Raw genomic sequence first — 12,614 nt, 5'->3', positions numbered from 1 at the left:
ATCGCGCAGGGTACCATGAACAGGCACCGTTAACTGAGTGCCGTACGATACAGAGAGAAAGGAGGAATGGTGAGAGGGGAGCGTGGGAAAGCTGCTCAACAGGAGTGACGTACAGGAAGACAGGTGGCAAGTGGAGCTCATATTAGCCGCACGCGAAAAAAAAAAAAAGAGCCCCCAAGCGCCGTCTTCCACAGTATCGTTGCGCCCCACCCTCTTCCACTGCAAACCGTCTTCTCCATACACACACACACACACACATAACCGCCAGCTCAGCTCACGCAAAGGGTACATTCCACTTGGGCTTCACAAATGCGGTGGACAACTGCGTGTGAGCGACGCCCTGCCACTTTTCATCCTTCAACTCCTGCGGCGGCATCTCGTCGCGCACCTTCACGTACCACCGTCGCGCATTCGCCAGATCACCTAAGTGGAAGTAGGCCTGCGCCAAACGGCAGGCGTACTCGAGGTTCAAGGGGTCGTTCTCGCACGCTTTCTTGTGGAACTTCACGCTGAGCTCAAGCAGTCTGCGGTTTGGCGGCAGCCCGTAGTACCACGCGTACACCCGTGACGGATCGTACCAGCGGAAGGAGCAGCGAGCACAGAGCGCTCCGAGGGTGTTGGGTATCTCCGCGTCCGTTGGCAGCAGCTCCATCCCCTTGAGACCCCTCCGCATGATCGCCTGGTAGTTCTCCACAAGCCCCAGTCCCGTGAGGCTCTTCATGTAGTAGAGGGCCTCTGCCTCGCGTGTGGCGCACATAACGTAGGTGCGATAGCACGGGCCGTACTCCTTGTTCTCATTGATGCACTTGCGGCTCACGTCGACGCCGCGCTGCAAGAGGTCCAGACGATCGCACCAGTGCTCCCGCGACACCTTGTTCTTCGTCTTGTCATACAGAAAGGCCGTTTCTGCTAGTAGTGCCATGACCTCAGGGCTGTCAGGTTTCTGGGTGAAGAGTCGCTCTGTGTAGTCAAAGGCGCTCTCCCCGAGCGCAAAGTTCAGAAGCTGGTCACGAAACCTAATGTACTGATTATACTCGGTCGTGCTTGGCACCATTTCCTCTGAGGTGACAACGTTCGCGGTTACCGCCGCAGACGGCGTTTGTCTGCTGCTTGAGCCGCCCATACTTCGCGTCACTCGGGCTGTTCTCCAAAATGAGTCGAAGTGAGCGAAACAAAAAGGGGACCAGAGGAAAAGCAAGTCGGTGTGTCCCGGTGCGTTTGTGGTACTAAAACGTGAATGCCGAACTGTACTCCGCACGGTCTTGGGAGAGACTCGTTTGAAGAAGGACAATATTTTGTGGATGGAGAGTGCGCTTTAATTTTCCTCAAGCGGATTAACAAAGGCAAATTGAACGATCCACACGCTGCAGAGATGCCCCACAGTATTTTCACACAGGATGCTTCCTCAACGCCAACGGTGCTAATTTTGCCGCCGCGACCGCGGCAAGAGTTCCACTATATTTGGTGTGCACGCAGACAGGGAGAGGGAGACGGGGGAGACAGAGAGCGAGAGAGAGACGATGCCAAGGAAAGAAATTCAAATAACAGAGAAGCAGTAAAGAGCATATGGCGCTGCAAAAAAAAAAAAAGATCTCGCAAAGAAACACAACAGCTTTTCCCTCCCTCTCAAGGAAGCAAGGAGTCCTGTGTGGAAGCTGGTCCAGAGGAGGAGGCAGAACACAACCGGTGAAATGTAGAAGCGACGGTATGAAATACCCACGTCGTGTTTCGGTGAGCTACAGTGATCCACTCAGACAGCATCTGCCGAGCCATATCTCGCCAATAAAAAGGCGACTGTCGTCCTGTGGGTTTGCACTCCATGATTGAGGTCGCTCGCCTCACCCTTTCCAGACTTCTGCATGTATGTCTGCGTGTGATTGGAGTAACTCGACTGTTCTCTTATCTGTATGAGAGAGGAGGGGAGAGGGGGGAGTAAGAGAAACCAAGCGATGCCCTCTCCACCGCCCCCGCCGTTTCCACCGCAGCGACAGAAAGCGGGAAACACGCATGCAAGCGCGAGCACAGAGGGTTTTCCTTCGAGGAAGATGATGCGCCGGTAGAGGAGAAACGCAAGCCAGCGTCGCCTTACGCTCCAAACCGGCGCTAGCGTCCCCGCGAGGCGCTTCACAGCTTTGCCGACGGTGAGGATACTTCTCCGCGCATATCCACAGCAAAGGACTTACGCACCTGCTCCGAGGACATGCCAAGACCAAACAAGTACTTCAGCTTCACCATAGCCGCCTCCTGTGTCATGTCACAGGCACTGATGGCCCCAGCGTCCATGAGCTGACGCCCCGCTTTGTATTCGGACAGCATCACCACCCCATAGCGGTTCTGCGTGCAAATCACTACCACCAAGTCGCGCGCCTTCGCCTTTGCGAGGAGGCGCTTCATAAAGTCCTGTCGGGTCGGACCATTACCGCATCCGTAGCAGCAAAGGATCAGCGCCGGAGCGCTTGTATTCTCAATAGCGGCTAGGAAAAATTCGAACGGCGTCCCTGGCCCCAGCACGAGTGTGAGCACCTTTGTGGACAACTCAGACTCGATGCGCAGTCGACCGGTAGGGCGCGGGCGTAGCAGCACCTTGTGAATTGTCATGACGCCGCCGTGCATCGATGCGATGGGGGGAAAGTGGGGCGAGTCGAAGGGGCGCAAGCTGCATCGACTCGTTTTGATGGCACGATTTGCGCGGTAGAGCATCTCATCAAACAGAATGCAGACTTCACAGAGCTGCGTACAGCTGGCAAATGCCAAGGCGAGGATAATGTTCCGCTTCATGTCGGTGTAGATGCGATCACCAGGGATGAGAGAGCCCGTGAAGACCACTGGCTTGCCGAGGTTTTCGAGCAAGAAGCTGATCGCTGTAGAGGTAGATACCATGCTGTCTGACCCACTCTCCACTACAAATCCGCGGTAGTTGTGGTACTCCTTTTTTATGAGCTGCGCCAACTCCATCCAGTCCTTGTGTGTGTGATCCACGGAGAGTTTCAGTGTCTCCAGCTGCATTACGTCAAAGCGGGGCACACCTGGTCTCTGCAAGTCGCCGTTGCGATTGAGAATGTCCAGAAAAAATCTACGATGGTCCACGTGGCTCTGCTGCGTTTGATCGAGCAGATCAGACTGATGACTGCGCATGTTGATGAGGAGCACCTTGGCTCCAGACGTGTCTTCCTCAGGAGAGAGTTCACGACTCATCGCTGTGGCGCCTGCAAGGCGGTTGTGGATGTACAGCATTGTGGCTAGCGATACACACACCAACACGGAGAGGGAGAGAGGGGGGGAGTGGACTTGGTGGGATACTCGAGTTGAAGCAAATGACCTTTTGCTTCGTGTACGTGGGCGGATAGGATTGGGTGGGTAGGGAGGAGAGACAACCGACAGCCCAGTGCAGAGAGAGAAAGTAGGTGGTCGTGCGAATTGGAGAAATCTTCGTCAGGGCCTAGAAAAAGGATGCACAGCTTGTGGTGTCGAGTGCATAGGAGCTGCGGCTGTCACCGAAGAAAAAGTATGGCGCAGACTCGAGCGAGAAAGAGAGAGCAATAACAAGAGAGGAGGAAAACAAAAGAGCCCCCTTTCTGCCGGTTCAACCACAGCACATGCTGTGCAACCCCTGCCCTCACACGCAGAAGAGAGACGCCGTCACGCAGCAAACAACAGAAAAAGCCGTGAATAAAGGAGGGTAGTGGGGAAAGTGTAGGTGCACTCATATACACAGAAGGAACGGGGGAGTGGTGAAAGAAAGTCTGAATCTTGACACGTAGGGCTGAGGTGCCCTCCACTCTCCTGACCCACGCATTGTGTCAGAGCAAATACGCTCTACACACAACGATACGGAGTCGTCGGTCAATAGTGACATCTGTCACTTTACTTGGCGGCAAACGCAAGACGCGCGGACTCGATGAGGAACACTGATGGAAAGCGGCGCATTCAACAAAGGGCGGGTACACCTACCCCTCTTTGACTCGCGTCCTCGCAGCTCCACCTCCTAGCCATGTCGAACGCTTTGGATCCCACCCCCCACACACACAAATCACTGGGGGTATCATCCAATCACAGCAGTGCACTTCTCCCCCCAGGGCGAGCCTCTGCACCGCCCCCGCCCCCTCCTTCGTTGTTGTAAGTTGCCGCTTGTTTATTTTTTCAAGCTTTGATAAGGTAAAATCAAAAGGAAAGAAACTCTCAAAAGTGTGAACTTTGCAGCTCAGCGCACGTAGCCCACGTTTCATTCTTCAGACGCACTGACAGATTCAGTAAAGATGTATAACAAACGCCCACTACATTTCTTTTGTTTGACTTCTCTTCGATTTTCCTGCTCTCTTTCCCATCTCCTCCCCCCCCCTCCCTTCTTTTCCTTCATGTTACTGCTGGCGCACCCTGATCGCACGAGTGCCGTAGAGCGAAGGTGAGGAGACGAAAAGGAAAAAAAGACAAGAGAAACAAAAGTAAAGGGCCGCCGGGCCCACAGGCGCACTCATCCCACGCAAGAACCGGTGCAGCCGACAACACGCGCTCACGCGCACGCTGCTGCAACGCTCTGACGAGCTTCACGTGAAAATGGCGCACAAAAAGCAGCGGCTACGTGTAATGGCGCAGTTATTCCTCCTGGTCCTGAATATTGAAGTACTTCAGCTGGTACGTCCCTTTGCCGGTGGCGAGGATGCGGATCCAGTCGCGCAGGTCCTTCTTCTTGAGGAACTTCTTGGTGAGGTACTTGAAGTACTTCTTGCGGTACGCCATCGTGGTGGTGATGGTCAGCACGTTGTCGTTCATCGACAGGCGGACCTTGTCAGACAGCTTGCCCTTGCGGCCGTTCAGCTTCGTGTTGTCGTGGAAGAACTGCTCGAAGTTGCCAAGCACATCCTCGCTGAAGATGCCGTCGGCGGCCGGAATGCTGCAGTCGATCTTGAACACTTTTTTGCCCTTGACCAGCTGCTTCTGGCGGACGTAGCTGCGGGAGCCAACCTTCGCGCGAACAGCAACCATCTCTTTGTGCGAGGCTGATGAAGTGATTCAGTGGGGAGAGGGGGGTCCCTGCACAATGCGCGAGCCGAGCTGGTCAGGGTGGAGGGGTGCAGGCAAGTGAGATTTTGTTTGAAGGGATGCACAAGACGGCGAGATTAGGTGAGAAGGAAACGGAAAGGGGCAAACATGAAAGACGAAGAGGTGAGTGAAGAAAGCAGCACATCGTGAGAGCAGACATCTGACGCCACGCGTACGTGTGCTAACAAATGGGGGATACATCAAAGTAACGGGCCTGGAAGAAGCAGATGTGCAGAGCGCCCTCCTTTCATCATTGAGAGCACGGCTGCAAATATCAAAAGAATTACACACATGGACTTCCACGCACATGCACATCCCCAACACGCCGCCAACGCGGCAGCACAACAGTCAGAGTGACATCTTCTGCTTCATGGCTCATACATGCGCGTGAGTCGCACCATCGCTAAGATGCACCGGCCAAGGATGCAACCGTAGATGTAGAAGGCTGGAGTGGAGAGCAAGAAAGTAATGCGCCGATGGGCATGTGTATGACACCTCGTCCATGTGACATGAGAGAAGAGGAAGAAACAGTGACGATGCGTGTCCACACCATCTGCGTAACATGGGGCAAGTCCACGTGAACTATCTTGATCACCTCCGACATTTTGTGCCTCGGGTTCAAAGGGCACGTAGAAGGCGATTAAAACAGAGCTGCTGCGGGTATGTCCGTCCTATTGCATGCCACTATGGGAGGTGGCTTTGACAGGGGCGCTGCCGACACCCACACTGGTGTCATCCTCCGCAGCTCCCACTTCCTCAACAAAGTTGACGCGGCTCGTCTGCTGACGGTGCTGCCGCGTCTCCTCCTTCTTCTCTGCCATCGTTTCCTTGCGGTGCCGACTCATGGCAATCTGCTTTGCCCGGAACTCCTTGAACTTTCGCCGCCTCACCGCATCCTCCTCGGCGCGCTTCTTCATAAAGCCCTGCCTCTGCTCCTCCCTCTCGGCACGTCGCTGCTCCTCTGCCTCGTCCAGCCGCTGCTGCTCCTCCGGGGCGATCCACGGCGCGTCTTCGTCATCAGTCGGGTTGATGCCGGCCTTTTCCAGCTCGCGAAGACGTCGTTTCTCCATCTCGTGCTTGCGCAGGTCAAAGCGAACGATTCGGCTGCACGCGAAAAGGCCGCTGGAGTGACGAAGGCGGCGCTGGGCCGACATGCCCGAGTAGTTGTGTGGCAGCGACGACGCCGGTGAGGGCGACAGAAGCGCCTGGTCCACCAGAGCGCTGCCGACGGCACAGGTTGTCCGTGCCACCGTGCACAGCCCAGCACGGCGCATCAAGTTGAAGGGCGGTGAGTTTCCTTTTCCTTCTGTTTGCTACTTGCTTTCGCGAATGCGCTTTCAGGTCGATTTCTTCGTTGTGGTGTTGAAGCGTTTGTGTCGCGCCAGCCTGATGGGAAGTGCGAAGGCTCACGCGTGTCCTTCCATGCAGTGTGCGCGTGTGGGTACGTCGAGGAGTAGCAGGCGAAAGCAGGCCAAAAGTACGGGGAAAATGATACGTCGCCTCACGAACACTAAGGAGTCTCCATTTTGTATGACGGGATTCTCAGCTTTGTTCTTTGCTTGGTAGCTGAAGCGACGGAAAGTGACATGGACGCCACGTCTTCAGGATGGCTGTCCCCCCCCCCCCCCACCCCACCCCTTGCCGCGTCAGTTCATGCACGGTAGTGCAGCTCAGAGGTGAAGCAGACCTTGGCCTTGACCGTATCCTTTTCGCTGACCCATCTCGGCAGCGGCAACGATGACCCAGCCAGCAGTGTACTCATGCGAGGCTCCCAGGTGTACCAGCACGACGCCGCACCAGCATGCAGATCTTCCCTCCCTGCGCTTTCGACTCCAACGAGCGCCGCGAAAGAGAATAGTCGTGGTGTGAGCTTCAACGCCAACAGTACTCCCAACAACAAAAATATATATATATAATCGAACGAAACAAGACAAACAAACAGAAAAAAAAAAACACACACAAGAGAAACACAGCCACCACCACCACTACCCGAAAAAACAGAAGGCGCGATGTGAGCACTGAGAGTGTGGTGGCTTGCGCTCGTTCTTATTCGATCTTAATCTGTGCCTTCGCGTAGGCCCCTTACCACCCAGGAAACAGGTGAAAAAACAACAACAACATTTTACAAGCCGCACATTGTACGAGTGTCGCCGCACTAGCTCCTATTGGAACCCACGTAGCATGCATGCCAGAGAAGCAAGAGAGGGACACAGTGGATATGGCGTACAGAGCAGAAAGGAGGCCAATAGGAGAAAGAACAGGCAGTGCCAACAGGAAAACAAAGTGGAAGTGCGAAGGTGTCGTGCAGGTTTCCTTCCGTTGCTGAGCCTTTCTTTCAGCTGTCACTCGTTCGGCCTCCGCGAACGCGGCAAATTGTGCACTTTGTCTTTCTTTTCGAAGTCCTTCTTGCTGTTCAGGCGAATCGTCTGACGATCGGCGCGAACCTTCAGCTGCTGCTCTGCTTGTTCGGCGCCCAGAGCGCATGCACTCGTGCGGAAGGCACCCTTGCCGCCATACTGCCCCGTGAACTTCCTTCCCAGCAGCTGAAGCTCGCGCTGTAAGATACGAATGGCCTTTTGCTTGTCGCGATTCTCGGCGTCTGCGGTGTCGTCGTACATGTCGTCCGTCTCCAGGTCCGCCTCCCTCGTCATGCGATTTACCCACTGATTGCTCGCGCGGGACTTCCCAATCTCTTTCTGAAGCTTATCGATCTGCCACGCAATACGCAGGTGACTGTGAAGCTGGTGCACCACCGTCGCCTGCATTGCAAACGTCTCCACCTCGCTCTCCTTGCGGCCGAGGGACTCCATGAGCTTGCGAAACGACATGTGCTCTTGAGCGTTGACGAGCAGTACGGAAAGGCCGGTGCCGCCACAGCGCGCCGTACGTCCGCAGCGGTGGATGTACGCGTCGGTAGTGCGTGGCACCTGGTAGTGGACAACGTACTTGAGTCCATCAATGTCGAGACCGCGCGATGCCACGTCGGTGGCCACCAGGACGCGGATGTCACCGCGCTTGAACTTGTCAATGAACTTAAGACGCTGACGCTGCTGCATCGAGGCGTGCAGGCCCACCACGGCAATATCCAGCACCTCGAGCAGCTTTACCAAGCGCCGGAGCATGGAAATGGCGTTCACAAAAACGATGGAGCGATCGTTGTGGTAAGTCTTGAGGAAGTAGTACAAGTACAGGTCTTTGCTATTCTCGGGACAGCGAAGGTACGTCTCGTTGATGCGTGCAACAACGTTGGCTGACTCAGACAGGGAAAAGACCTGCGCGTTACTGGGTTTGATCTCCAGCTGCTGCAGCACCTTGTTCAGCACATCCGCGTTCGAAGTGCGAATGACACTCTTGCGGGCTGAGAAGTCGCGCCGCTCGTAGTTCGTCTGCAGCGACAGTGTGGCCGAGGTTACGTAGGTAATGACGCGGTGCCCCGCAGCCGGCTCAGGCGGCATCGGGATAGGCTGCGGTTCGTCCTTTCTACGGCGAGTCCCACCCCGCTCCGTCTCGCCGTTCCTGTGGCCATACTCGTCTTCCATTTCCTCTTCGTCGTCTGCCCCCTCCTCCTCTTCCGCTCTCACGCTGGCTGACTCATCCGCGAGTGACTTACATGTCTTCTGCCTCTTTGCCGATTCCGCCTCTGTAACGGCTGCCTCTCCCCTCCTCCTCTGTGTGGGATTGGACAAGACGTCTTCCGCCGCACACACTTCGCGAGGGCGCCGCTTGCCTTGCGTCGTTTTCACTGGTGCCTCTGTCGCCACGGCAACGCCCTCGTCCAACTTTTGCTTCACCAGCCTTGACCTTGTTCGAGGCGCCTCCTCCTTGTCAAAAGGAATAAACGTCGCCGTCTCAGGGTCCCAGCGACCGCTCTCGACGGAGAACTCGCCCGCCTCGGCACCCTCCTCACGATCCTGCACGAAGCCCGCCGGCAGCACCTCGCAGTGGATGCGCGCCAGTAGCGTCTGCAGCTCGTCGAAGCGACCCGACTGCAGCATCTTGTCTGCCTCATCGAGCACGACGCAGTGCAGGCGGCGGCTGATACTGTGGCCGAGGTAGCACCCCTCGTTCTTCTGCACCAAGTCCCACAAGCGACCTGGGGTGCAGATGAGAATGTGGGGGTGTCGATTCAAGACGCGTTGCTGGCGCTCCTGGGCCATTCCGCCAACCACGCACCCCACCACGATCTGAGGCGCACACTCGGTCAGCTGCCGAATCGCCGCGTCGATTTGGAGCGCGAGCTCGCGCGTTGGGGATATGATGAGGGAGTGCATGATGCGCTTTTGGCATCCCGTTTGTGGTTCGGCCCGTACCGCAGCCCCGTCCGAGCCCGCTAGCGCTGCCGCCCTCCCACCGGTAGTTCCGGCCCATGGAGTAGGGGTAGAGACGCTAACCTCCTCCTTGTCCAGTTTGGTGAGCAGGTCCTGCAAGATGGGCAGCGCAAACACAAGCGTTTTACCGCTGCCTGTTTCAGCCGACACCACAACATCCTCGCCAACCCTACCAGCAGCGCCACTGGCGCGCTTCTGCTTCTTGCTCCTCTTTTCCCCTTGGCTGCTCAGCTTCCTTGAGAGCTCCTCGTTGCCCCTTGCCAGAACGTTTGGGAGCACCTCCTCCTGTACGGGGGTGGGGTGGGTGAAATGCAGGTGCCGCAGCGCCTTCAGGAGAGCAGGATGAAGCCCAATACGTTCCCAAAAAAGATACGCTTGTCCGCTGTGGCGGTACAGGTTCTTGTTTTCCTTCTGCCGCACCGCCGTCTCATGCGCTAGGCGGCACTGCCGCTCCTCCTCCTCGAAGACGCGGGTATCCGGCAAGGCAAGCGGGTCATCCGCAGCTAACGGCAGCGACGGCAGTACCCTCTCGGCTGCAAGCGGGACGGAGGTGAGGCATGCAGACGGCCTCAACGATCTCCGCTTCGGCAGGGAAGGGCTGCTCCCATTCGACGTCGACCCAGCAGCAGAAGAAGGGGTGGCGGCGTTGGCGTTCGCTGATGCGCTTTTGTGGCCCACGGGTGTCTCACTTGGGCGAAGCAGCAGGTCTGTCAGACGGCGGGGGTCCAGACACGCCTCTTGACTGGGCACTGCAGTACCTTCTGCAATCTCCGACATGATCACCTCCATCGGCCGGGCCCCGTCGTCTACAGAGTCGTAACGGTTGTAGATGCGGCGAGCGGCACCTATGCGCCTGCGCAAGTTGAAGCCAATCTGGTGCCTCTGCTTCATGTCATTCGTGCGAATGCGCTGCTTGAACGTCTTCTTCTTGAACGTCATTGTAGCCTTCGCGTGTTTTGCTTCCCGAAACAAAGCACCGCTCTCGCTTGTATGGGCGTGTCTAGGCACACTGCAACTGAGGTGGGAAGAAGAGGAGTGCGGTTCACCCCACGTGTCTCATCAACAGAAGCAGTGAGCGTGCGCTGCTGTGGAGGCGCTGACCTCGTGTGAGAAAGAGAGAGAGAGGAAGAAGCGTCGTGATAAGCAAGCAGAGTTGAAAGAGGCCATGAAGAGGAAGGCAGGAACCAAAACGGAAACACCACAACGGAGGCTTTAGGGGCACTGATAGCCCACAACACTGCACAAGGGGGGGGAGGGGCCACGCGCGCGTTCATGAGGCAAACTACCTCCTCGACACAGGCCTCTTCGAAGAGCGACAATAGCACAAAAAAAAAGCTGTGCGAAAGAGTACCGCCATCATGAGAGCGGCGCGAAACACGCGTAAAAACAACATAGTAGACTCGTGCACCACCCGGCATTGTTCGTTTTCGCTTTCTTTTTCTTTCGTCCCACCTTCCCCACTGTCGCCGCTTCGCAGCAGCAAAACAAGAAGGTACAATGCGGAAGTGTAGACATTCAGTGAGAGGGAAGAGAAGGGGAGGCCACCCCGTGACGACGAGCGGCCCTCTCTCCCTAGGTAGCAGCAACACCCTCCCCCATCTTCGTTCTGCTGGCGCTCGTCCGACGAGGACATTGAAAGGGAAGTTCAGCAGCACAAAAGAGTGAACAGAGCATAGAGATGGCAGGTAACAGAAGATGTGTGGAATCGGGTGGCACCTAGAAGACGGCAATGTGCTTGCCATGATCCACTGTGCTGAGGGACTGGGGTAGAGGGGGCATAGGTAACGCAACATTAATAATAATAAAGCGCCACCATGCAAACGATATAGGAAGAGAAGGCTAAAAGAGGCAAAGAAAGAGAATTGCGCCGTAAGTCGTTGCGCTTTCCTTTAGACTGCTGGCGTACTCCTGTCCTGCGACGCCGCCCACCACATCGGCGCAACGGAATGGCACAACAAGCGCACAACGAGCTGTCCAAAAAGCCCCAGCGTGTAAGAACGTCTGTTCGCACAGCGAGCAAGCGAAACGTGCTCGATGCACTACGTAGGGGTAACAGCTACCCGCATACGAGCCCGAGATAAAGAGGCGACTGCAAGATGCATCGCATCTTTTCTTCGAACACGCGGATGGCCTTGAAGCTATTCACGCTCCCTTCACTTTCTATGTTGCTTATCTCTTTGGCGTATACCCCACTGAGGATAACGCAATCGCTCGAGTTCCTGGTCAGCCAGTCCACAACCGCATTACTGTTTGTCGGCCTCAACTACGAGATGTGTGAAACCGCTCAGGAATTCGTATTGTCCATTCGTCAGCTGTAACAACTCGACGCACTCCTCCTCGCTGGTGTGAGGATCGCAAACAGTCTTCTTCAGACACATGCGAAGCGGCAGCTTGAGCGACACAGCATCAGTGAATAGCTTGTGCAGCTCCCGCCAGGCTAGCTGGGCGGGCTGGTATTCGCTCACACCCACGAAGCACATGGAACAGTCGTACCCTTGGGTGCAGGGTGGTCATTCGTGCCAGAAGCGCTCTTGGTAACCGAAGTCCCACACCTACACCTGCACCCCTTCATTGTAAAGAGCCGTCGCGTTCAGAGCAATAGTGGGAAAGATCGTTACCAGGTGTCCTACTCCCAGCACCTTCAGCAACATCATTTTGCCACTTCTCCCCGGCCCCACCAAGCACGGCTCTAGCTTCTCGCTGCCAGAAATTACCTCGCACAGCGCGGAAAGAGAAACCCGTCTATGGGGAGGAGGGATTGAGTGGTACCACGCATATGTATGCCTCTCTCAGAAAAACAATCTCTTGCCAAGATGAACGATCCTTGCGAACGTGATGAAGTTGATGGCGTTCGAGCGTGTGAATGCTCCTCTCTGCGTTGCTCAGTTTTGGTCCTTTCCACTCAGAGACAAATCCTTCACCTTCACACCCGACACGCACAACCAGGAGCACGACTCGCATAGCAAACAGTAAGGTAAGGGAGAGGAGATACGACGCAACTCGGCGTGCGTCTGTTGGGTAGTCCTCCAGTGATTATGAAAAACGATGCGTTGAGCTGCCCTCAATTCGACGTGACTACGTTTTTCAAAAGACGAGAGTCCACAGACGAAAAGAAAAGAAACCCGGAAGAGGGGCCACACTAAGTGGTACTCCCCTTTTCCTGCTCTCCGTGTGATGGTTTGTCTGTGTGGGGGGGAGGAGGAGGGGGAGGGAGGGATGGAGTGATGCATCTATGAGCTGCTGCTA

At 55.9% G+C, this 12,614-nt stretch overlaps 5 protein-coding genes across 5 annotated transcripts; all 5 read right to left on the bottom strand.

The window, feature by feature from the left end:
* Nucleotides 1-274: 274 nt before the first annotated feature.
* LBRM_35_4680 (conserved hypothetical protein) lies at nt 275-1,123 on the bottom strand (the record flags this gene model as incomplete). Its single annotated transcript, XM_001569036.1, has 1 exon — nt 275-1,123. The coding sequence occupies one exon, from the start codon at nt 1,121-1,123 to the stop codon at nt 275-277; it is 849 nt and encodes a 282-aa protein (XP_001569086.1).
* A 1,001-nt stretch (nt 1,124-2,124) lies between these two features.
* LBRM_35_4670 (asparaginase-like protein) lies at nt 2,125-3,234 on the bottom strand (the record flags this gene model as incomplete). The annotated part of the gene is made up of 1 exon (XM_001569035.1): nt 2,125-3,234. One exon carries the CDS (start codon nt 3,232-3,234, stop codon nt 2,125-2,127), a length of 1,110 nt encoding a protein of 369 aa, XP_001569085.1.
* A 1,359-nt stretch (nt 3,235-4,593) lies between these two features.
* LBRM_35_4660 (putative 60S ribosomal protein L22) lies at nt 4,594-4,983 on the bottom strand (the record flags this gene model as incomplete). Its single annotated transcript, XM_001569034.1, has 1 exon — nt 4,594-4,983. The coding sequence occupies one exon, from the start codon at nt 4,981-4,983 to the stop codon at nt 4,594-4,596; it is 390 nt and encodes a 129-aa protein (XP_001569084.1).
* A 728-nt stretch (nt 4,984-5,711) lies between these two features.
* Nucleotides 5,712-6,314, bottom strand: LBRM_35_4650 (conserved hypothetical protein; the record flags this gene model as incomplete). Its single annotated transcript, XM_001569033.1, has 1 exon — nt 5,712-6,314. One exon carries the CDS (start codon nt 6,312-6,314, stop codon nt 5,712-5,714), a length of 603 nt encoding a protein of 200 aa, XP_001569083.1.
* A 1,068-nt stretch (nt 6,315-7,382) lies between these two features.
* LBRM_35_4640 (ATP-dependent RNA helicase-like protein) lies at nt 7,383-10,307 on the bottom strand (the record flags this gene model as incomplete). The annotated part of the gene is made up of 1 exon (XM_001569032.2): nt 7,383-10,307. The coding sequence occupies one exon, from the start codon at nt 10,305-10,307 to the stop codon at nt 7,383-7,385; it is 2,925 nt and encodes a 974-aa protein (XP_001569082.1).
* Between the last annotated feature and the right edge of the window lie 2,307 nt (nt 10,308-12,614).

This window comes from Leishmania braziliensis, chromosome 36, assembly GCF_000002845.2.
Source record: "Leishmania braziliensis MHOM/BR/75/M2904 complete genome, chromosome 36".
In the NCBI taxonomy this organism is placed as follows: domain Eukaryota; phylum Euglenozoa; class Kinetoplastea; order Trypanosomatida; family Trypanosomatidae; genus Leishmania; species Leishmania braziliensis.
The sequence above is the reverse complement of the archived record's forward strand: the minus strand, read 5'-3'. Positions and strand labels throughout refer to the sequence as shown.